General features: G+C 32.7%; 1 protein-coding gene across 1 annotated transcript in view; it reads left to right on the forward strand.

Annotated features, from left to right (window-relative positions):
- Nucleotides 1–701: 701 nt before the first annotated feature.
- The window catches only part of LOC134236140 (uncharacterized), a gene marked incomplete at its 3' end in the record, with an annotated part of 31,225 nt that continues 5,324 nt past the window's right edge, over nucleotides 702–26,602 (forward strand). Inside the window, exons 1-3 of the mRNA XM_062718312.1 lie at nucleotides 702–894; nucleotides 9,680–9,746; nucleotides 12,222–12,335. Of these exons, the coding sequence (XP_062574296.1) occupies nucleotides 778–894; nucleotides 9,680–9,746; nucleotides 12,222–12,335 (298 nt within the window). The remainder of the gene's footprint in view (nucleotides 895–9,679; nucleotides 9,747–12,221; nucleotides 12,336–26,602) is intronic.

Raw genomic sequence — 26,602 nt, forward strand, 5'->3', positions numbered from 1 at the left:
AAATTTAGAAGGGGTATATTTTTTTTATTTAAAAAAAAAGGAACGTCAGATGCTGTACGGCCGGGGCGGAGATGTTCAAAGTGGGGCAAGATTTCTCTTCACAATTTTTTTTACGGTTCTAACATTAAGCATGTTTAGTTTCAGAGATGCGGAAACAATTTAATAATTTTAAAAATACACATAAACATATGATAAATGAAACAAAATGAATAAAAATACCAATTGAAAATAGTATTTTAAAAATGTAACGTGCATCAAATTAATTATACGGAATCAACCTAATTTATTTTTTAGCAGTGACACCTTAATGTCTCTGAGTGCAGGGTACATATACATTCATTCAAAGGTACATGTATTTATTTACTGCTTTAGTCTTTAGATGGGGGCGTGACGGTGTACCTGTGTACGTGTTAAAGTCTGGCCCAGGGTGACTTTATGGGACGCGGTACTCTGAAATATTTTAAGGCATTTAAACTCAATACCCGAAAAGATAAGTGAAGTCACTTGACACTTTATTTCAGTGGTTAAAGGTAAAATATCTGTATGTAAATGGCATTATCTTATTCAAAGGGAAAATACAGGAAACAAATATTTGACAAACCTCAGTTTAATATAATCAACAATGCAACATTAGATAGCGACTCTTCGACAGTTAAGCGCCGATCAGTTCCGAAGTGATCAATCGTGCGTCAGGTGTATGTGTCCTATATATAATCTATTGTGACACAGTTCCAGCTTTAGCTTCGCGATCGCCATGATGCTGTTGCCGAAGCTAAGATGAAGCATCTTTGGCTTGTCAGCATTCTTCTGAAGTTATGCTTAATTCTTTGGGATTTACAGGCATGTGCTTGTTACAGATATAACTTCGAGCGATGTCGGAACTGCACAACGAGGGTAAGGGATCAGTTCATTGTCAACCATAGATAAACACTAATGTAAACAGGGCAGTGATTTGACACGTGTGCTCTTCATTCATTAATTTATTTGTTTAATTTCTGTTGGATAATAAATTTGTTTACCGTTTATTAAAATTAAATCAATGATGTCTGTACACCCTGTACAAGGGACCCCTACATTTTTTTTGATGGAAAAGGTAGAGTGGGATACTGGCATAAAATTCCTAAAAAAAAAAGGGGGGGTGTCTCTGTCAAAATTAAAGATATTTAATTTTAAATTTCCTTCCCATTAATTTTATAGTACTAAGTAAAATAGTTGGTTTTCTTATTTTTGGGGATTTGATGTGTATCTTGATTTCATTGGAACAATTTATAATCATATGATTTATAAATGTTAGAAAAAAAAATATTTTAAAAGTATTATTTTTTGAAAATGTCTTGTTATTTCTCCAGAGTCTCTTGATAGTTATGGAGAGAGAGAGAGAGAGAGAGAGAGAGAGAGAGAGAGAGAGAGAGAGAGAGAGAGAGAGATCTTCAGAAAAATATCTAGCATTGCATGCAGGTAGTAATTAATCTACAGACTGATTGTAATTTTTTATTGCATATTCATTTATTAAGAGAAACCTAAAAAGGTGCCCAATGTATTGAAGAAAAACAAATGTTAATTACAAAAGTTAAAATATATTGAGCAGATAATTAATACAATCTATAGATTTATAACAAAAAATTACAGTTGACTGGAATTTGGATATAATATAAATACATGTACATCAATGACCTGACTCAAAAATTATGTCTCTACATTTTTTTCATGATTTTTAAGAATAGATGAAATGAGCGTTTTTCATAATAAATTTTGCAAATCTCAAAAAAAAAAAAAAAAAAAAAATATATGCATATGAACAAAAACAGAAATAAATGTAGGTACATGTATTCATGCATGTTAATTTTTTAAAATGCAATTTTCCATATGAAAATTCCATAAGTTGTTTTTGCAATATATAACACAGATTATTTCATAATGTCATATTAAATGAACGAAAAGATTTCATAACATCACAGCAGATCTCAACATAAAGCAGTCAGAATCTAAGATCAATAACAAAATCTTTACCTTATAAATTTTGCAACACAAATAAAAAACCTTAGTCATTTTATAAATTCTTTTCCATTTACCCTAAATATGTAATTTGAGGATTTTTTTCCCCCTCAATTATATGTCAATTCACTTATATAAGATAGGAAAAATTAAACTGAGCTTATATAATTTGACCAGGGGAAAGGGAGACATTTGACAACAGTGTTATTTCCTATTGATTTTTCTTGTAAATGGCAAGAAAACTGTTCATGTTAGAAGAGGAATGATATATTTTTCAGGTTTCTTCAGGCACATTTGATTAATATTTAGACAGAAGTGTTAATATAGGCATTAACCAACCCATCATCACCACGTAAACCATTTAAAAAAAAATATTAAACATCTGGTTTTTTTTTTTCTATTAAAGTTCATTTGCCTATGCAATAATGTTGCTTGGGTATGAAATTTCAACTTTTTAGCTCACCTGAGCTGAAATGAAAGCTCAAGTTAGCTTTTCTGATCACCCATCAATGTCCTGCAGCTGCATCCATGTCTGTCTGTTTGTTCCTCTGTAAACTAAATCCCATATTTTTTTTTTACTTCTACTCCATCTGAAGAACCACTTGACCAATTTTGTCCAAATTTGCCACAAGGCATCTTTGGGTGAAGGGAATTCAAGTTTACTGAAATGAGGGGTCACATTCTCTTAAAGGCAGAGAAAATAAGAAGAAATTGGTAAAAATTTGTTTCAAGTCACCTGTAGGAAACTTTCTTCTCAAGAACCATTTGGTCAGAATAGATGAAATATATAAATATGAAATGGTTATGTTAATTACAAAGAGTAGATTCAAGTTTGTTCAAATCATGTCCCCTAGGGATAGTACGGGGCTGATAGAAAAACTGAGGGGATCAAAGTTCTACATAGAAAGTTATGGCAAAATTTTGTTTTAATAGCCTTTCCTATAACGAATAACAAAGCCTAGACTATTAGTGATATTGATCATTGTTGATATGGAAGCATCCTTAGGTAGTACATCATATGTATTAAGTTCAAATTTGTTTAAATCATAGCCCCCTTCCACTCAGGATGGGACAATAATTTGAGGGGAGGGGGGTTGTTGAAGGAAATTAGGAATAAATATTTACTAGGGAATTTTTTTTTTAAATCCACATCTCAGGAACACAAATGTAATACATGTATTCATATAGAAGCACACTCAGGATTATGGCCCCATGGCTTTAACAGAATTGTCTTAGGTTTGATGTAGTTTTAGAACATGTAGTGACATAGAATTAAATCTAATGCATCCTGATCATCAAATGAGCATCATTCCACTAGGCTGCCACAAATGGTGGTGGTGGTGTCCAACATGAATAATTCGCTAAGAGGATCCATTAATTAGGCTCAGTAATGAAACAAAAACACCTACATCAGTGACGTATCATCATGGTCATATTTTGTTGCCAACCTGATAATTAAATTATTGACTTTTTTCTCTACAAGAGACAAATAAACACACACGTGGTCATTTGGCCTTTTACTTTAAGGTGCATTAATGTAAATCATCTGCACCCTTACCAAACTGATATGTTTGTTGCAGGCCTGCAGAAAGTCTGCTGCAGCTTGCAGCAAACAAAATTGTTTGCAGGAAGAAAATTTTCCTGTTGGCACATGATTGCCACTAGCTGCGATCTTGCGGCAAACATTGCAGAATGTCCCACATCAATTATCATAATTATTTTCACAAGTTTTCAAATAAATTAGTAACTGTAATATTTAATTATGAACTTATGTGTATAAAGTTCTTAATTTTCTGTACATATAAGTAAAAAAGCTATAATGCACTTTAATTAAGAAAAGTATGGAAACATTGTCTGTGAACATAAAGAGAGTCTATCAACACTAAATAAACTTGCATAATTTCAGACGTGGCAGATTTTCTCTAAATTTAACATATTAAGGTCAGGACAAAAGCTTTCTGTGAACAAAAATGCTGCTTGTAGCCTGTGAAAAACCATAAGGAAATTTTTTGCTGCAAGTTAACAGCAATGTTTGCCGCATTAGCTAATGCAGCAAGGTTTCATATATGGAAAATCCATTGTGCAGACTTGCAGCAAAACTCATTTGCATGGTAAAATGTTTGCTGCAAGCTTGCTGCATACTTGCAGCAAACAACAAGGCTTTGTATAGACTGTCATGCTTTCTTTAGCTACATTGCCTCAAGCTTGCAGCAGCTGCTGCAAGTTTGCAACAATGTTTGCTGCAGACTTGCAGCAAAATGTTTGCTGCAGACTTGCAGCAAATATTTGCAGGAAGGTAATATTTTTGGTAAGGGTGTATATCATGGTACATTATGTATGATAGTCCTAAGAAAAATGTTGTTATACTGATTGATATGTACATGTACAAAGTTTTTCACACTGTATGATCTTTTCTTTCTTCAACAAATTAAAATCAACGGAGCAATTTTTTTTCATTGTTACACATTAACAAATTTTGAAATATGATAGGGATATGGGCTACATATATTTCCATAACAATATGTTACAGTTTAAGTTGGCTTCACCTTGATTTTTGGCAAAGCCATTCAAGATATTCAATTTGAAGTAATTCATATGTTTACAAGTGACTAAAAAACTGTTTTGTCAGATTGTTTTATTAGGTCTGGTTACTTGTTTTGGCATTTTTTTTCATCAGGGAACAAAATTAGTTTGCCCGTCAAGTAGAAATTTTAGATGAAATTGGGATGAATGCTCTTTGTGGAAGGTTGTTCCATTCACAGCCGGTCATTACGAGTTTAAGTGGGGGGTTGTTTTACTCTGAAGGACACCCCCTGAAAAGATTGTTTGGACTATTGGAGAGGATGAATGTTCCTGAATATTTAGTAGTTCTGGGGCCTTCTTTTACAAAGAACTCTAAAAGACCAAGACCAAACTTTAATATTCTGCATATAATTTTTCTAATTAAAATTAAATTGAAAATGGTTTTCATTTTTTAAAAGGAATGTTGTAAGATATGTTTGCGCTAGAATTTTAAACAGAATCATTAATTATAATATTCATTTTGCAAAGTTTTAACTTAAGTTTTTGGTCATGGTCTTAAGTCCTTTTGTAAATTAAACTAGCCCCTGTCATATGTCGATCTGTCCAATTATTAATTAGCTTTTAAAAGTTAAATTAAACTTGAAACTTAAATGCATGCATATTCAAGTAAATAAAGACATTCAGATTTGAAATAAAATGTGATATGCATGTATGGCAAGTGTCATGCAGAGATAATAAAAGGACTTCATAATCTTTTTACTATTGATCATGTTGATATTTTAACAAAATTTTTTTTTTCTGATTTCGAGGGCTGATGCAGAAATCTAAAATATAGACACCCACCAGAATATAAAGTAGAAATGTGAAACAAGCTGTATAAAAATGTAATAAATAGGTTGATATACATCCATGTTACTTAAAAAATCTTAGTATAATTTGAACTGCATCAAGTTGTGTACATATATGATTTGATCATGGGACAAAGTGCATTAATTTAAAATTGCATTCCTTGGGGATTATAAAACAATATTTTGTATGCATAATAATTGTTCTCATGTATGGCATGAGCATCTAGTGACAAAATTTTAATCATAGTTAAAGTTGTGCCTGAAAAATATACTTGCATATCATAATTATGTAATGAAAAATATCAAGAAGTTGTTGCCTTTTCTAGCTCGCCTGAGCTGAAGGCTCAAGTGAGCTTTTCTGATCACATTTTGTCCCTCAATTCGTCCGTCTAGCTGTCCATCTGTCTGTAAACTTTTCAAATTTTTGACTTCTTTTCAAGAACCAGTAAGCCAGTTTTAACCAAACTTGGTACAAAGAATTACTGGATGAAGGGGAGTTAAATTGTTAAAGGGAAAGGCCAAGTTTTCTCACAAGGGGAGATAATCAAGAAAAAACAAAAAAAGGATGGGGTCATAAAAAAAATCTTCTTCTCAAGAACAACTGGGCTGAAACTTATGTGGAAGCATCCTGGGGTAGTGTAAATTCTAAATTGTTCAAACCATTACCCCCGGGGTAGGGTGGGCCGCAGTATGGAATCCAAGTTTTACATTGAAATATCTTCTTTTCAAGAACCACTAGGCCAGAAAAACTTAAAATTCAATGTGGAATCATCCTGGGGTAGTTTAGATTCCAAATTGTCCAAATCAAGACCCTTTGGTGTAGGGTGGGATTACAACAGGTATTATAAGGGGGGGGACCTGGTAGAGAATAGCATGGCCAAATTTACTCAGGTGAGCAATGTGGCCCATGTGCCTCTTGTACTGAATATTTTCATATTGATGACTCAAGACACTATGATGACACAATTCTTTCATTTTTCGGATAATTTATATGTACATGTATAGTACATGACAGTTTAGGATCACTGCCCTAGCTGTCCAAGCATTAACGATGCATGAGTTCCTATGAAAAATAAATTGGAACTGTTTTTTTTTTGCCAGACATACATTGTAGAGATCTGAGATAATTTAGCAAGTGCTGCAGAAGAGTTTAGGCTCCTTCTAAAGAAAACTATTGATTTTTGCCAAAGGTCTCCTGAAAGATGATCTACCTGCCTAGCATAGATGGCTTCTGTACTTAGCAGCAGTCCTTTTGCAAAAAAAAAAATTAATTACAGAGGAGACTGAAGGTTGAGCAGAGTAGGGGAGACACAGAAAAGGGGGGGGGAGGGAGAGAGAGGAAAGGGCAGATTGGGAGAAAGAGTAGGGGGTGAGGGAAAGGGTCATAAAGGACCTCACTGTCCATTTGCAATATTTTCTTTCTCAAGAATGAAACAAGGCAAGTCGGGTCATATAACGGCATGTTTTATGCAAGCATTCATATATACTTTCAAAATATTCATCTTTGCAGACAGTTTTGTGATAGAAAGGCAGGTTTCATTAAAGTATCAGATTTTGAAACTTGTATGCTTTCTTTCATTTGACACTCATAAAAGGATCGATGTTTGTGACATATGTGTCAATTAAGATACGTGTACAATGATTTAAAAATTATGCTTCTGATCAATTACTGCACCTAATGAAGAAAGATTAAAGGGAATGCATGTAATGCCTCTGCAGCATTGACACTGCATGGCTGGTTAATTCAGGCAAACTGAATAAGCTATCTCATTGAGCAGAAAACCTCTGTGGTATTTGAATTCAACTGATAAAAGAATCCACTTATAGAGAAGTCAAATTAAAATAGGGCATTTAAAAGGGCAAATTAAAATAGGTCCCTTCATTGTTTCATTGTCTTTTTTCCTGAGATTGAAATTGGGTATTAAATGATCAAACCTAAAAAATGCTTCCCTCTGGAATTAAAAAGGAAAAATATTGCATGAAAGGAAAATGTTGGTCTATATTTGCCTTGAAAAGGGCATGAGGTGATACTGTATACAGGAAAATTTTTGCCCACGTTTTATTTTCGCCCCTTTCGCCCTCTTCCTGATTGGGCGAATTTAAAACGGTGCGAATACAAATTACACAGCATAATTTCTTAATCAAATCTATGACTGGGCGAAATTGGGTATTAAATGATCAAACCTAAAAAATGCTTCTCTCTGGAATTAAAAAGGAAAAATTGCAGGAAAGGAAAATGTTGGTCTAATTTGCCTTGAAAAGGGCATGAGGTGATACTGTATACAGGAAAATTTTCGCCCCCGTTTTATTTTCGCCCCTTTCGCCCTCTTCCTGATTGGGCGAATTTAAAATGGTGCGAATACAAATTACACAGCATAATTTCTTAATCAAATCTATGACTGGACGAATTTAAAACGGGGCTAAATTGTTCGCAAGTGCAAAAGGGCGTAAATAACATGGGGCGAAAATAACCCTGTATACAGTAATAGTTTTGTGCATTTGTAATCAAGATTATAAGGCATATAGCCTATTAGGTTAAAGTTGTCCATCTGTCTGTATTTCTCTACAAAAACTTTCACCTTGACCATATTACTTCTGAAAGGTTGTAATGTAGTGCTACTGGACTTTTATTTTTCATGTGACTGACTATATTTCTTGTAAAAAGACCTAATTCTTTGCATATCAATTTATTTGACCTCTTGACCTTGGAGTTTGACTTTCTTTTGCAAAATTTTACCAAACATTAACCAAATTGAATGGGTAAAGTTAGGCCTTTCCTATTTCACTTATTTCTTGTCAAAACCATGATGACAGAACCATGCATGCTTACAGCAGTGTGATTTGCATTACCTGTAACTTAAATATTATATTTATGCGCCCTGATCGAAGATCTGAGGCGTATACCGTTTTTGTCCTGTCTGTCTGTTTGTCTGTTTGCAGACTTTAACCTTCGCCATAACTTTTGAACCATGAATGGTTGAGACTTCGTATTTGGTATGCATACTCCACTAATTAAGCTCTTTCAAATGACATCAAGGTCAATGACCTTATGACCTTGACTGTGACCTTTATGCTAAAAATAGTTTTTTTCTGCAAACTTTAACCTTCGCCATAAGTTTTGAAGCATAGAAGATAGACCTGGGGAGACTTCATATTTGGTATGCATACACCACTGATTAAGGTCATTTAAATGACACCATGATCAATGACCTTGTGACCTTTATTGTGACCTATATACGCTAAATATAACTTTTTTGTCTGCAAAGTTTAATCTTTGCCTTAGTTTTTGAACGAAGAAGGATAGAGACTTAATATTTGGCATGCACACTCCACTAGTTAAGTCCTTTCACATGACACCAAGGTCAGTGACCTGGTGACCTTGACTGTGTCCTGTATGCTAAGAATAGCTTTTTTGAACCTTCACCATAACTTTTGAACCATAAGAGATTATAAGAGACTTCATATTTGGTATGCATACTTCACTAATCAAGTTCTTTCAAATGACGCAAAGATCAATGACCTTCTGACCTTGACTATAATCTATATGCTAAAAATATTTCTTTAAACTTTGTTGCCGCCGGGCGCAAAGTCCCCTTTGTAACCCTTATGTGTCCAGTGGCAAGGAGCCATAAAAAAGAAAAATTAATGTTCACAAACACATCTTGTTTTAATGTAGCAATATTCACAGACATAATTTTATGTGTATAATGAAGAAAAATTCTTTCTTCTCTGCACATTACTATACAGTAAACTGATGCTTATGATGAATTGATGCTTATACAGCAATGTGATTTTCATTCCTCATGACTTTATTAAATATTCTAAACCAGTGATGGAAATTATTTTATTTATTTATACAAATTTTATTCACATAAGTGAATGGGATTGGGCAGCAGGCAAAGCCTATTTTAGCCCTCTCCCTTATGGATATATAATGAAATATGCTTATAACAAAGCAAAATCTCCTTCCCTGACACTTCATTTTAACCATGTTTTACTGTATTTTAAAAGCATATTTTTAATTGTACTGTATGTAAGTCTTTGAATCAGATTTTTATTTTATATAAACTTGCTGTTTTCTTCCTGTTACTAAAATTATTAAAGGATCGAGTTTCTTAAAAAACTGTTTTTTCCCTTTATCATGTTTATATAAATTTAAGGGAATTAATCTCCCCTTGAATGATTTTATTAAAAAACTTATGGTTTCTTAGCAGAAGGGGGAGTCTTTGAATGATTTTATTTTAAACTCATTTTTGTGCAGAAGGGGGATTATCTTTTTAGTCTTTTATCACGAATTCATCATTTCTTTGCAGAAGGATGTCATGTGTCACATACAGCAGATGCCACCGACCTGTTTCCCTGGATACGACAGAGATATCTGTAAGTATTAACATTTCTCACTGGTTAATTTCAGGGCTTATCTCAGCATGCAAGGCCGGGCTTATAGGTTTGAAATTGGAATTTTTTGTGGTGACAATCTAATCATGAGAATGATACTGATGTTTCTGCATTTAGATACAGTTAGAGAGAGATGATTGAGCTGCAGTGAACACTTTTGAATATTATGTACTTGTGTTATGATTGGCTAATGTCAGAACCATGCATGCATTGTAAATGTCTACCCACATAATTCTTTGTTTTGTAAGTCTTCTCTAAAGAAATTCTTTTATTTCTATCAACAACAGAAATTATAGCAGTTATAAGTGCCCAACATCCATTAGAGTGAACATTGATAAAAGGAACATCTGGGATGCCTTAAGATTTTGAGGCCATTCATGTCAAGTTCAATGTCAATTTTTTTAAAGGTGCTCTTTCAAAATTTCACTATATACTAAATTAAATTTATCATTCTTTGCATACAATAAATTGAGCACCTTTACTTTTTGAGGCTTGAATTTGCTAAAAAAAAATCACATACTAGATTGATACATATTCAGAAGTGGAGCCTTGAATGAAATTCTCATTGTCATGTACTTGCATATGTGCAACAATTAATGCATTAGAATCAATGCACTAGTCAATAGTCATTGTTGCTAGTGGGTTGTCACTTTGTGCTTTGCGTAGCATATTGTACCTAAAATGCGCTGTTTCGATCACTTTCATCAGGACTCCAATACATTAATTCAGATATATATGCAAATTTTCAGAATGTTTTCCCTAGCTTCTATATGTTTTATCTGAGTTCAATAAGTATGACTGGATTCCATCAAAATTTTGCCATTATAATCCCATCAATATACATGTTTATTAAAGTGAAATATAAAAAAAATGTTTCAAGTCTAGGTACTACCTTTCTTTTCTTTTAATTATTGTAATTTAATTGTTAGTATAGCCAATAGAGCTACAGTCTCAACAGAGACAAGTGTTGAGGTTTTTTTTCTCATAAAAAAGTAATTGAGTCACTCTCGGAGTGAGTACCTTGACTTTAAGGAGTTTGGTGACATCTTGTAGGGTAAAGATCATTAGATGAACTTGAAGAATTGCATCTCATTTCATCGGAAAATTGATCTGTTTTTCACATAATTGTCAACTGGACATCATTCAATGCTTCAGATCTAATTACTGTAATTTCATTCCCGTTCTCATGCAGTCTTGAGTTTTATTGACCATACTTAAGGATCGGGAAACTAACTTAGAAGTAGCAAGTGAAAGGAATAATATTTCCCATTCTGAACTATTATTTTTCTTATTTGTAAGAAGTACGAATGATAGTATTGTTCTCCCGCCTACCTCTAAGTCATTTCTCAAAAGTTAACATATGGGAATGATTTTCAAAATTTTTATAGATATTCAGTATATGAATTTTCATAAAACGTTACTTATTTGGGATACCAAAGAGAGATAACTATAATTTTGGTTAAACTTGTGTTTTTCACTATAGAAATAACGGAAAATGGAAAATATTTTTAAAACATGTTTCATGGAGGGGAACATATGGTTATAGACAAAAAACGACAAAAATGCTGATTTTTCACCAATTTAAAGCTATTTACAACTAAATAATTGTATTTTATTAATTTATATATGTTTTATTTATTTGCGTAAAACATAAGAAAAGATATGAAAAACATTTTATCATATTTAAGACCATTTCAAAAGATGGTGATTATTGAAAGTTCGATTTCACTAGAAAATATCGTCTACCCCCCTTTTTTCAAGAGCTGGAATTGATGATAATTTACTGTCTAGCGCTGGAATTAAAATGATTAATCAATTACCATAGAACTGTTCTTTGTATTAAACAAAGATTTCATGGCCAAACTGCCATTAATATTGAATTTAATGGGTGCAAAATGTAGGCGGGAATCAAGAGTTAATGTTCGTAGTTCTTTATACTGATACTATATACTGTACTCGTAGATGTACACTATTGCGGCTTAAAGTTCTAATAAAAGATATAGCATTTACGTAACAATAAGTTCTGACAAGTTAATACATTTTTTTTTCGCTTCTGAAGTGTAAATATATTACTTAATCGTCTTTCAATTTCATCATGTTTATAAGATACATGTTTTCCATAGTCTCTGCAATTTAAAAAAGGTATAAGTTTGATCAGCTAGCGCATAGCAGAAAAAAAATATTGTTGCAGTAAAATATAGGGATGGGTATTGCCAAAAATTTCTTATCACAAAATATATCATGATTTTTCCCCCCAAGATATCAAAATAATATCACATTATATTACGGTCATCTTAAAATTGCTCTAGCTTCCTTTGAGTTATTTATAGAACATGTAGAAGCAAAAAAATCTGATTTAATATTGTACAATTATTTAAATGGTTCTTTCAATCAAATTAATAATAAAATCAATGTCAAAATGTTGTCATGTTTACATATTTGGACTTTTGTTTATAGGGAAGGATGAACGAAAATGGCCAGGGGCAGCTCGGGACATGAGGGTGTCTGTGGACCGCCAGGAAAACGGAAACCTGATGGTCGCCAACTTCAAGTGGAAACCTCCATATGACTGTACGTAAAAATAATTAATGCTAAACAATAAGTTTTTTTAAAATCAGCTAGGAGATTTTTTTTACATTTTAATACTGTAATTAAACTACAGTAGACTTTATTTAACAAGAGTATTGCCTATCATGAAATGGCCCTTAAGACAATGAATTTAGCTAGAAATACTGAATAATTTGCCGGTGTATGGTTGATCTAGAGATTTTACATAGATTTTAGAACTGTAATATCGTTACAACAAAATAAAAGCAAGCAATTTTATTCTGCCACTAAATATTAGGGATGTCAAATCAGTCAATTTTTGATACTCGGTTACTGGACGTTTTTCCGATCGAGTACCCGGGTACTCGGTAAAAGTCTAAATAAATATGAACAAGTTAATTGATAACTGTAAAACATTGAAATAAAACCACATGGTCTGATGGGAGGTTTACCTGTAAATTAATCTGTTCCCTAATTGTAATGTAACTCTATCAATGCGTTTGACATCCAAGTGATAAGTCGTCAGAGCTACATGTACAGTATTAAATTGATCAAGTTCTAACAGCGCGGATTTACGATCTTCGTACACTTTTCGATCATTGATTTCATTAAAATTACGAGACGGTATATATGTTGTAGTTTGGTGCAACAATGGACATAAGATTTTTAAAACCTTTGCATTCAACCATTTGCATTAATTGACACGTAATCAAACACATCCATATCAACAATCGCTTGTGCAATATCGTCTGTCTCTTTCCCCGAGAATCTAAGGCTTCTGGAGAATTGACAAAATTATCTAATTTATTTAAACATATATATTAGACCTTAAATGATGTTCAATGAAAACAAATAATTAGAGCAAACTAAACATAAGGGTAGAAGACAGCAGAAGGTGAGAAAAGCCAGGTAGGTAGCAGGTGTTTGGTCATGGTAATTACTGTATAAACACTGCCACAGGCGATAACGGTCATTTAGAGGCTCAGAAAACCCTAATTACTGTATGTAAAAGTGCAATGAACATTTTATTTTTAAAACCGATATTTTAATGCATTAATAAATAAGCATAGAAATATTTAAAAATATACATCAGAGTAACCGAGTACCGATTTTAGTATTCGATACTCGGACGTTCGATCGAGTACCCGGTTAACCGGGTACTCGTTGACATCCCTACTAAATATATAATGCTTCTTGCAAAATTACACCATAATTAATTCCTCACATACTGTAGAAACACAAATTTTGTGTGTATCAAATTTCGTTAATATGTTCATAATCGAAGACAGTTTTGTGGGAATTAAAACATAAAATTTGTGAGGATCAAATTTCGTTAATAATTTGTTCATAATCAAAAACAGTTTTGTGGGCATTAAATTTCGTTGTTTGAAAAGTTAAACACCATTCAATATATATAGTCATATGAAAATTTCATGTGGGATTTAATTTCGTTGATAATTGTAAACCATGAAATAAACAAAATTTAATTCGCAATGGAATTTTCTGCTTTTACATTGTTTACAGTATATTTAGGATTCTACAGTACATGTACATGTAAAAAAAAAAAACAAACTGACTGTCTTAATCGAAAGGGCTGAAGGTTCTTTAATATTTTTATCACAATTTGGATTATTGTACGAATGACCTTGCGTTTTTTTTTTTATCTGTCATGTATTATGTTATAGTGGATGTTTGTCATTATTTAACTGAGGATTGTGTAGAGAAATTTACTTTTTATCTTTTTCTATAAGCTGCAGAGCAAGTTTCAATAAGCTTTTGGTACATTTTTTGAAAAAAAGGGAACTAACCTTAAAAACTGTAAAAACTTCAAAATCAAAACAAAACAATATAGACAAGGGAAAAGGGGTGGGGGGGGGGGGTATATGATCTAATAACTTTACCCTTTATTTGGGAAAACTTTCAATTTATCATATTATTTTCATTTAACTATGGTTGTAAATCAGTTTCCAAATATTTCTCTGACTGCTAGCTAGCTTGGTTATAAATAACAAAATTTATGGTCTGCACTTATAAAGATATGGTGTCATTGAACTCTTAGTGATAAAATATCATGATGCATTGAAAATATATTAAGGGAATATTTCAGTACTACTGGAATTTTTTTTTTATGGAATTATCATTAACCAATTTTTTATCGTGGCAGATGTGTATCTATTATAATAATACAATCATTTGGACCTTTTTTCAAGACCATCTGATATAGGTGATTTTGAGTTCAGATTTTATGTTGATCTGTAAATAATGTGATATTTATGGAAATAATAATTGTTTTGAATGATTGATTACACTTAATAGTGGAATTATTTCTCTCTTTATAAATATACATTAAGAGAGGGTAGCCTCAAGTTCAGTAGGGGAATTAAGACTGGTTAGATTAACATTTAATTAGATCTTTGACTCTGACCACTGCCCACTTAGTAACGGGATGTTATAATTTCAGGGTGCTTATAAATTATCTGAAAAATAATATTTGACCACAAATTTATTATGTCTGTATGAAATATAGAAAAATCATGTAATGTAGTTTTCATTTTAAGCTCTGTTAAGTTTAGTTTAAACATTAAATAGTGCATTTTCTTTGGTTGTCAGTAGTTTAAGAAATGAATTTAATTTTTGAAGATTCATGAGGTTATGAACTACGATGCTTTACGCCGGCACATTTCTTATATATACATTATTTTTCTGATGACTTGCCATAAATTTAGGCCGTTCAATTGTCATTTTTAAAACAAAACAGTGTGCACTATATTTTTGACAACAAGAGCGGTATTATGACGCAACAATGGAGATATTCATGCTCATTCGTGGTACTTGCCTAATGTAGTTCATGAGAAAATGAACAGCATTTTTTTGTAAAGAATCTTAGGGGAAATTTATTGGAAATGTAAATATATGGAAATAAACATCGCAGCTGTTGCAGAATTTTTTTTGCAATATAGCTTGGAAGTTTATTCCCGTACTAACAACCAAAGAAAGACATTGTATTGTTTATATTTATATCTGTATAATAAATAATTATTTAAAACAGGATTAAAAAGATTAATTAATATAATTGTATTATTGATATGTAATAGTATATTTCATTGCTGGAACAGCCACAGTGATCAAGATTTATCTGTACAGGTGATATGTCTATAGTGTTGTTCGTGAACTGATACTTTTTTCTGTGTGGTATTAATAGATGACTTTCAAATTTACAAAAGTTACTCCCCTTTGTAGGGTCAATCCGGGGTCAACTGGCGTAAGGCACTGTTTTCCCTCTCTAACCTTACCAAGTTTAGGGATCAGTATCTTAGAAATAAATTCTGTATGAATATGTTCATTATTTTTTTCACGTTGCCCCATACTCTGGAAATACATTTAATACATTTAATTAGATCTTTGACTCTGACCACTGCCCACTTAGTAACAGGATATTATACATTTATTGCATGATAGTGAGGGAAATATGAAGACTTATTCAGCCAAAAAAATCATATTCCCCGAGGGCTTCGCCCGAGGGGAATATGATATTTCTTGGATGAATAAGTCTTGAATGTTTCCCGAACATTCATGCAATGAATTGTTTATTATACCGAAACAAGCAAAACCTTTGAAATAAACATAAACTTTTTCGGCACCGCTCTCAAAGTCATTTTCAATTTTTACGTAAAGTTACCATTCAACACATTGTCATCAGTTTTGTGACATAAACCAGGCTATTGTGACGTCTACTTCTCTCGGATGTTTTCGTTCAACGAACGAGAACTATATTGCGGGAAAATACACTAGGTGTTCCGAAGAGGTGGAATATGATGAAAAGCATGCCGACGGTCGGGAAATATGAAGGTTTACGGCCCGATCACGTGATAACTGAGAACCAATCAGATAATGCGTTGTTTAGAATATTTATAATGAGGTATAATAATATAATTTCAGGGTGCTTATAAATTATCTGTTTTAAGCTCTGTTAAGTTTAGTTTAAACATTAAATAGTGCATGTTCTTTGGTTGTCAGTGGTTTAAGAATTGAATTTAATTTTTGAAGATTCATGAGGTTATGAACTTTAAGGAAATCCATGTAAATACAGGTACAGATCAAAATTTTCCGATGACGTTTGAAGAATAAAAATATTAACAGGTAACTTACAAAGGACAAAGTGTGAAAAATGAGTGTTACGCCGACAATTGGAGATAACTCTTAGGAATGTGAAATTCATCTATTTACGCTTTGTACACGATCACAAATTTTCCATGAAAAGTTGTCCCTATTGTACTCAATGACGATACATGTATGGCAAATAGTGAGAATCTTAAGGAAATCCATGTAAATTTCTACGCGCGGATTAAAGGGAAGAAGAAATTCCGCTGAATTATGACCCTGTGGAAAAAAATATGTCTATACAGTAAATGGCAAAGGTTTTCTTTAAGAAAAGGAGAGGAGATATTCTGTGGATTTTAATATAATTTGATAAATAAAAATTGAAGTTTGTACCAGCATTTATTGCTTTTTAGGACCTTAAAGTTTTCCATCCAGCTAGGAGAAGAGATGTCGATTAAAAATCTGTTGTTACTCAGACTAAAAAAAAAAAAAAAAGAAAGAAAACTTTAAAGATTTACATTGAAAAATGTCTTGTATCATGTGTATGTTATTAACAAAAAAACCATAAAGGATATCAATGCACCAACACTAATGAATGGGAAAAGGAAAAAAATCTTTTAAGCCTGCTTAAATGGTGGTCTGCAATCCATTTTAGGAGCTCATTTGATTGTGGATAAGCCTTGTGCTTTGCAATGTTAATTGAGGCAGTGATGGATTTTAAGGAGTCTGTACAAATACTGGGGAGAGACACTACAAAGAATCCCTCTATCAGGTCTATTGATCAGGGTGTCTAATGAGTACAACAGGAAGTGTTGAATGACTGCTTTTAAAGAAATTTGGGTGATACGGCCTTAAACCTGCAGAATCCATTCTTCTAATCAATCAAGAGATAATGGAGAGTAAAGATGTTATTTTAAAAAACCCAATACATTATGCCATGAACAATGTGCAACTGTACTTGAAAGAAAATGAGGTAGACCAAAGAATCCCCCCTCCCCTTCCAATTTAAAATTAAAAGTAAAGGAGAAAATATGTTAAGATGGACATATAATTGTATGTTTATCCATAGAATTCGCAATATCGGTGTTCATACTAAACAAGTTTTGCTGTATTATTTACAATTTCCATTTTCTTCTGATTTTATCCTATAATTTATACATGTAATACCCAAATGCAGCAAAATTGTAAGGGGGCCAGGGTTGGAGATGGGTTTTGAGTAATTATATATGACCAGAAAACCACCGCAAGTCTGTTTATTCAGCAGTCCATTTCTATGGCTGTAGATCAGATATGGCATTATCAAGTCAGTGTTCAGGTTGCTCCTTGATTTAGTTCTGTTTATTTTCTAAACCAGCATGTTAATATAAAGCTCCAGTCATCATGGTCGTACAATTACTAGAGCAGCATTTAAGGGGGGGGGGGGGTCTTTTGGACCCCTCTAATATTATGGGATATCCAAACCAAGCTTGTACTTGATGTGGATTGATGACTTTGCCAATACCTATGCAGCAGTGACCAGATTTAATTTCAATGCATGCTAAATTCAGAGTTTAAGGTCATTAAAGATAAAATTCAAACTTTAAGAAATCATTTTAGATTATGTTTTTGCATGATATTTCCAGGGAATAAGATTATATTAGATATATGTAAGGTCAAAAATATAGGCCATGCCTTTTTCTAAATTATCTAAAAGGATATCCATAAATGGAATTTGTATCCTATAAATTATCAGTATGATATAATTGCTTCAGCTGTTCTATTTCATACTCTATTAATTCTGGCTATTTATAAGTTCTGATTGACTAGGACTTTCCCTAGCTTATCAAGATGGCAAAAACTTAAAGCTAGCACATGGATCTAAATCATAATATGCAACATGTGCACATTTGGTTCTATGATCATATGTCAAAAGCATGAAAAGCTGGAAAAATAAGCAAACTTTATTAATTACCATCATGTTTTTCCCAGCAGTTTTACTTTATAGTTACATGTAGGGATAAACAGGGACGAGAAAAGTGATGTAAATATTTTTTTATGCGCCGATTTTTTTGGGGCGCATATTGTTTTTGTTCTGTCTGTCTGTTTGTCTGTTGTCAACTTGAACCTTCGCCATAACTTTTGAACCGTGAGAGATAGAGACTTCATATTTAGTATGCATACTCCAGTAATTAAGTTCTTTAAAATACTAACAAGGTCAATGACCTTTTGACCTTGACTGTGACCTTTATGCTAAAAATAGCTATTTCGAACTTTCGCCATAACTTTTGAACCGTGAGAGATAGAGACTTCATATTTGTAATGCATACTCCACTAATTAAACACTTTCAACTGACACCAAGGACAATGACCTTGTGACCTTAACTGTGACCTATATGCTAAAAATAGATTTTTCAAACTTTCACTATAACTTTTCTACCATTGGAGGTAGAGATGCATACTTCACTAATTAGGTGCTTTCAAATGACACCAAGGTCAATGACCTTGTGACCTTGAGTGTAATCTATATGCTAAAAATAGTTTTCGAACTTTGTTGCCGCCGGGCGCATAGTGTTTCACAAACACATCTTGTTAATATTCATTTTGAAAGTAAATGTGATTTCTAACTTCATTAAATACAATTTTCACTTTTTTGCTCTTGGACTATGATATTATTTTATAGAGAGTAAGTAAATTTTAAGACTCGGAATAAAAATAGATCTTTTTATGCACCCGGATCGATAGATCCAAGACGTATATTGTTTTTGTCCTGTCTGTTTGTCTGTTTATCTGTTCATCTGTTTGTCTGTCTGTTGTCAACTTTAACCTTTGCCATAATTTTTGAACCATGAGAGATAGAGACTTCATATTTGATATGCTTACTTCACCAATAAAGCTCTTGCAAATGACACCAAGGTCAATGACCTTGTGACCTTGACTGTGACCTATATGCTAAAAATAGATTTTTCGAACTTTTGCCATAACTTTTGAACCATGAGAGATAGAGACTTCAATTTATTTGGTATGCAAACTCCACCAATGAAGCTCTTGCAAATGACACCAAAGTCAATGACTTGTGACAAAAATAGCTTTTTCAAACTTTCGCCATAACGTTTGAACCATGAGAGACAGAGTCACTTCATATTTGGTATGCCTTCTCCACTAATGAAGTTCTTTCAAACGACACCAAGGTTAATGACCTTGTGACCTTGACTTTGACTTATCTGTTAAAAATATTTTTGAATTTTGTTGCCACTGGGCGCATAGTGTTTCACAAACACATCTTGTTTAAAATTGAGTAAACTCAGGCGACCTATTCCTATCCTTATATGTCCATCCTCATGCGTTGAGCATTGTTATTGAACATTTTCAGCTTCCTCTCTGCAACCTGTGAACCAATTTCAACCAATTTTGGTGTAGAGCATAGATCTATGAAAGAAGGGAAACAAAAATCATAAATTTCATGGTCCCTGCCCCCCTGGGGCCTGAGGGGTAGGGCAAAAACCACTGAAATTAATGCAATCTCTAAAAATCTTATTCTTTACTCATGCATATTAAGCAGTCAAATGTTGTTATGAATGTTGAGTCCTCTACCAAAATTGTGAATTTCATAGCCCCAGGGTCAGGGGTTCTGGTGCTAGGGTGGGGCTACATAGAATATATAGTGAAAATGCATTATTTCCCTGAAAATCTTCTTCTCTGCTCCTAAGGTTAATAGACTAAGAGAATTATGCAACAACATTTATTTTATGAAACAAGAGGTACTTTCATAGTTTTAATGATATGTAGACTTGTAAATATTTAATAAATAATACTGATGAATAAAAATGAGACAAAAATAACACATCTTTTTAAATGTTCTTTGACTTTAAAGGATAAGATTATGGGCCAGTGTGATTATGAGGTAATAATAGGGGGTTAAATGATAGCTATAAATCAATATTTTCATGATAATTGAGTGATAAATGGGGAACAGATACATGTAGATACTAGACCATTTATTTTATGGATCCCAATCATAATATATTTCCTTCTTTTGGGCCACAGAGTTTCATTTATCAGTTTATGGATCCTTCAAATCCTCTAAATTGTTGTACTCAGGTGACTGTTAAGGCCCTTGGGCCTCTTGTTGCAAAATCCAACCTTAATTGTCAAAGACTTAATTGAAACAGATATAAAAACCTTTTATACACAAAAACTTCATTATTATGTGTCACATCTGTTTTTGTGCGATTTCTATTTAATCACCCTTCTTCTAAAAAAAAAAAGAAATCTTTTTATTATCTATTTCTGGAAGAAAAATCACAATCTTTAATTAATTTTGCAGAAAAAAAGAACCACACACTGTACTTTTCTTAACAATTCACATTTATGCTTTGACATCAAGTGAGTATGACTCAACTTTAAATTTCATTCACTGCTTATCAAATATGACACTTGGTGCATCCTCTGTATAAGTGCAGAAAAGTTTCTGATACTGCTATCTGAGTCCAAATAAGTCAAAACTCTCTGAGAATAGTTACTACAGCTAGGCCCTTTATGGGCAAAAACAGCATGCCATGCTGCAGAGAGATTGACCTAGGGTGGTACAATATTTTGTATAATATCAATTCAGCTTTTGGTGTTTCATGAATCATAGCTTAAAGGGGTATATAAGGTTTGATTATTTCCAATCCAAAAATATCTGTTAATCTCAGATTTATTTAAACAGTCATATGTTAATATTGAAAGAGAAAAATTTATTATAGTAAAGATTTAAAAGGAAATGAAGCAAAAAAATATTAAGGTGGCTAATACAACTTGGACATCTGCAGGGATTAAAATTCTTTTGATGCAAGTTTTAATTCATAATAAGCAAGTTAACTGTTTTAGTCATTTTTTACAGTGTCTGCAAATTGGGTTAGGGGAAAACCATTGCAAGAAATAGGAAAAAAGATAATTGGAGAATTTCTGTCTTCTGAATTAAATTTCAGGAGAAAGTTGCACTAAAGTTCAAAGACCATTATTTGTCACAATAAAGCTTCTCTATGTTCCTGTTTACCAGGCAGTTACTTCACAGCACTTAAGGTATCCGACCCATAATAGCTTCAGATTCAGTGAATCTGAATGCATAACAAATATATATTGGTTGAATACTCAGTATATGTAGACATAATCATTATGTTTTAGTATCAATATAGAAGAGCGGAATGTTTAGTAATTTTTTACCATGACCTGTCCTTGTAGGCTTCTTCCCATAGACCTCAATGCATTCTTAATGAATTAATTACTGCTCAGGTAATTAAATTTTAGAAAATTTCTCCTGGTAAATCCTTTTGTAATCTTAATTGCTTTGAATTTAGTTTCAGAGTTTTTAATACAGGATGGATATTTAAGGTTAAAAAATTATGTCCTAATATGGGTTTGATACCCTAATATATATTAATTCATTGAAAATGCTCAATGTAAGCAGATTTAATTCATATATACATGTATCTTTCATTTCCCTGTATTTAATTGATATTTCCAAAGAAAAAATAGCACTCTTATCTGATTCAGAAATAGTTATAAATTATGAGCATTTTATAATAAACAAATATTATAGATTATACCCCTTTTTAGCTCACATCAAGTTGGGGGAGCATATGTAATATCCTCGGCGTCGGCATCCCGGGTTAAGGTTAAGTTTTTTGGAGCAGTTTTCTTTAAAGTGCTTCTATGTCCAATATTGATAAGACATGCATGGAAGATGTTTTTAGTGTGTTTCATTGTACCAGTCAAAGTTTCAGATGCTGCAATTTCAGCAAAGGAATAACCAGGTTAATGTTTTTTGAGCAGGTTAACATTTTTGGTGCAGTTTTTAGTGTAGGTCTCATTTCTGAGTAACTATAAGCCCTAGGTTGACTAAACTTGCATGGATGGTACATCTTAGGATGCACACTACCAGACTTGCTTCAGATGCTGAATCTGACCTACATTTTCTACATGAGTGAACAGGTTTATGTTTTCAGTGCAGGTCTCATTTCCAAGGTACTATTAGCAGTATAGTGACCAAACTTGCATGGATGATACATCTAAGGATGCATACTACCAGACTTGCTTCAGATGCTGAATCTGACCTAAATTTTCTACATGAGTGAACAATTAAAGTTTTTGGTGCAGGTGTCATTTCAAAGATACTATGAGCCCTATAATGACTAAACTTGCATGGATAGTACATATTAGGATGCATACTACCAGACTTGCTTCAGATGCTGAATCTGACCTACATTTTCCAGTTGAGTGAACAGGTTAAAGTTTTTGGTGCAGGTTTCATTTCCAAGTAACTATACGTCCTATGTTGACTAAACTTGCATGGATGATACATCTTAGGATGCATACTACCAGACTTCCTTCGGATGCTGAATCTGACCTACATTTTCTGGATGAGTGAACAGGTAAAGTTTTTTTGTGCAGGATTCATTTCCAAGTAACTTTGAGCCCTATAATGACCAAATTTGCATAGATGGTACATCTAAGGGTGCATTCTACTAGGCTGGCTTCGGATGCTGTATCTGACCTACACTTTCTGGATGAGTGAAAATGTTAGTTTTTTGTGCAGGTTTCATTTCCAAGTAACTTTGATCTCTATGTTGAGCAAACTTGCATGGATGATACACACTAATGGACTTGCTTCAGATGCTGAATTTGACATACATTTTCCAGATAATCGACCTCGTAAAAGTTATGGGTGCAAGTCTATTACCAAGAAACTATAAGGCTTTTATAAACCAAACTTAAACAAATGATGCATCAGGGAATGAAAATTCTCAAACTTGCTTCAGATGCTGGAGTTTAATTACGTTTTCATGATGAAAAACTAGTTTGAAGTTTTTATATAGGTCTATTCCAAAGTATCAAATCAAAATTGCATAAATTTTGCATTTTTGAAAGTACACTTTTTGTTGGTTAATTGTGTGACTTTGCCTTACTTAAAGGCAACATTTGTTGAGGTAAGCTCTGTAATCTCTGATTACCTATGTTTTATTTGTGCAAGAGTGGACTAACAAACACACAAAAACTGACTTTTTTAAACGATAAAAATACAATCTGAATCATCAAACAGGTCATTTTATTTTATATAAGCTGTGCAGTGATATGGCTGTTAAAGTGACAATGTTTATATATCACTTTGAGATCAAGGGCAGTCAACTGACTTCAACATATCTCCAGATTAATAGATAGCAGCTAGAATATTGATTTCTTGTGTCTCAGGATTTTCAAAAACATGATTTGGAGCCATCATTAAAATGTAGCATTTATGACCTGGCAGCACTTTATTGGTCTATTATGAAACAGCAGTGATCTAGAACAGATAGTACTAGTACAGCAAAGCATCAGTCTTGTAATTGACAGCAAAATTCTTCCAATTGATCCAGGTATATGTTATTGAAACATTAAAATGTCTGTTGTCATGATAAAATTTCTAATGATGACACCTAAGTCCTATGATACAAGCATCCGTTCATCTGTTCCATTATAGACTACATGGGAGGCCATTTTTGGGGTAATTTCTGAATCTTTGAGATTTGGAGCTGACACCTTAGTCAAAGTTGCATACAGAGAAGTTTAAGCAAATTTTGTCCATGCTTTAATTTCCTTTAGAGTTAAATCTGATAGTATAAAATTTGATGACAACATAAACTTAAATGAACTCTTATCACTTCTTTATTTCTCAAAGTTTATCTCCCCTTGACATAGAACAAACACAGAGGAACAGACAAATGGAAAGAAAAGTTGTATAGATCTCTGTAATTGGTTTCACTGAGGGGTAATATTAAAATAAGAGGCTGTATTTTAATCCACACCAGTCAGCATTTTCATTATCAGACCTATATGTTGCAAAGTGTTACCCTATCTTTTCTTATCAAGGATCTGTCTGAAAATTCTAATAATAAAAAAAGGTGAGGAAAAAAAATCAGATTGCAAGGTCAGATTATAGTCTTATGTAAAAGGGTGCTGCACTTAAGCACCTTAATGTTGCACATATAAGGAGAAATTTATACCATTTTTGCCTGATATACTGAAGCTGTAATCTTTTTTTCGTTTTGTTTTCAAGGGGTCATTGTAAAATAGGTAATTTTGTTTTTATATTGCTATACTCAGATTCTTCAGAAAGCATTTGCTTTTATCAAAGGACCACATTAAAAGGATTTACGGATTATTCTTGCAATATTGTCTCCTGGCAGTGATTAATATGCCTTGTGTACTTCAGAATATGTGTGATTTCCAAGTCACCAAAAGTAGTGTAAATTTCTGTAGCACATTTTTTATATTAGAAGTCAGTAAAATTAGGCTTCAGTCAGATTTCAAAGATGTGAGTAAAAATCAGCCTTTATTCGATTTTTTTTCAGATGTCAGTAAAATTAAGCTTCAATTAGTTCTCAAAGATTCAGGAAAATCAGGCTTATAAAACATTTTCATGGAATCAGTAAAAATCAGGCTTCAGTCAATTTTCTAAATATGTCATTTGATTTTTTCAGAAGTCATTAAAATTGAGGTTCAGTCAAATTTCTAAGAAGTCAGTAAAGATCAGTCTTAACTAAGTCATTTTCCTAGAATCAGTAAAATTGGGCTTCAGTCAATTTTTCAGAAGTCAGTAAAAATTTTGCTTCAGTTGATTTTTTCAAAAGTCAGTAAAACTAGCTGATCTTCAGTCATTTTTCTCAGACATCAGTTAAATTGGTTTTTAGTTAATTTTCTCAGAAGTCAATAAAATTGGGCTTCAGTTGAATTTTTCAAGTCAATAAAACTTGGATTCAATTGGTTGTTTTTTTTTTTACAGAAAAGTTATATTGGGCCTCAGTTAATTTTTCTCAGAAGTCAGTAAAAATTTTGGCATCGATCAGTTAATTTTCTCAGATGTCATTGAAATTGGGCCTCAGATGATTTTCTCAGTATCCTCAGTGACGTCACATGATTGAGCGCAGCAGCGGGCTTCTTTTCATGCCAGATTAGTAGGGACAAACGTCAGATCAACTGTACGCAATTCGCTTATTTTCTCACCCACCCACCCTATATGTAATAAGTCAGTAAAACTGGGTCGCAGATGATTTTCTCAAGAGTCAGTAAAGCTGATTTTTTTTTCAGTAAAATTGGGCCGCAGTTTATATTCTCAGAAGTCAGTAAAAATTTGGGCATTGATCAGTTAATTTTCTCAGAAGTCATCAAAATTGGACTGAAGTCAGTTCTTCTGAGTCTTTTAAATTTTTGCTCATGTCACTTAAATAAGTTCACTTAAAAAGTCCTTAATAAAGTTTTTATTAAATGCAAAATTTTTTATTTTTGCCTACATTTAAAAAGTGTTTACTTAAGAAATAAGGTATCATTTTAAAACTTCTATCGGGATATAAATATGGGTTGGTCACAAGATTAAATTCCATAAAGCCCTTTGGGCTTAATGATGAATTTAATCTCATACCAACCCGTATTAGGGCTTTATGTTGAATTTAATCTCGTACCAACCCGTATTTATAGCCTGATAGATGTTTTAAAATGATACCTTATTATTTATATTTACATTTGTGACTTATTCATACTTTATATTTGCCTGATTGTGACTTTTAGCGTGTGAAATGCATTATTTTTCAAACTCAATGGCAAGTATATGTAATCCACTGAACGCGCGTCGACCCTTTATGACGTCACTGAGAAATTACGTCAAACGTGTATCCATTCTCACATCTATAACCTCTTGACCCCATACCTGTATTTATACAGTTATAGATATGCATTATATAAAGGAAAACATTTGCAAATGTAAATATCACAAATTATATAAGATAATCATGAAAACCCAAGGAAATTTTGTCTTACACACTGTGAATACCACATTCATGTCTCACACATTAATGTAAAAGGTGTGTGTCACATCAAATGACAGCTGCTGATATTGTCAGTAGCACTAATTTAACTTTCAAATGTCAGAATTTATTTCTTTCTGATCAGAGTCGTGAATCAACAGGGTGCACACTTCTCAGTTTTGCGAATTTTATGAAAAATGAAACTTAATGTTAAATTATGCAAAACATTTTTGGAACATGCAACTGACTGATTTTTTGGTACAATTGCTCATCAGATTTAAAAACTAATTTGCAACTGCACCACCTTAAAAAAACAAAATTGGCATCAATTAATGTCAGCATGATGGCACGTTCAAGCATAAATCAGTATAATCAGTGAGCATTCAGCATTGT

Source organism: Saccostrea cucullata, unplaced genomic scaffold (assembly GCF_032062105.1).
Source record: "Saccostrea cucullata isolate Sc308-1 unplaced genomic scaffold, CSIRO_AGI_Scuc_v1 ctg765, whole genome shotgun sequence".
Classification (NCBI taxonomy): Eukaryota; Metazoa; Mollusca; class Bivalvia; order Ostreida; family Ostreidae; genus Saccostrea; species Saccostrea cuccullata.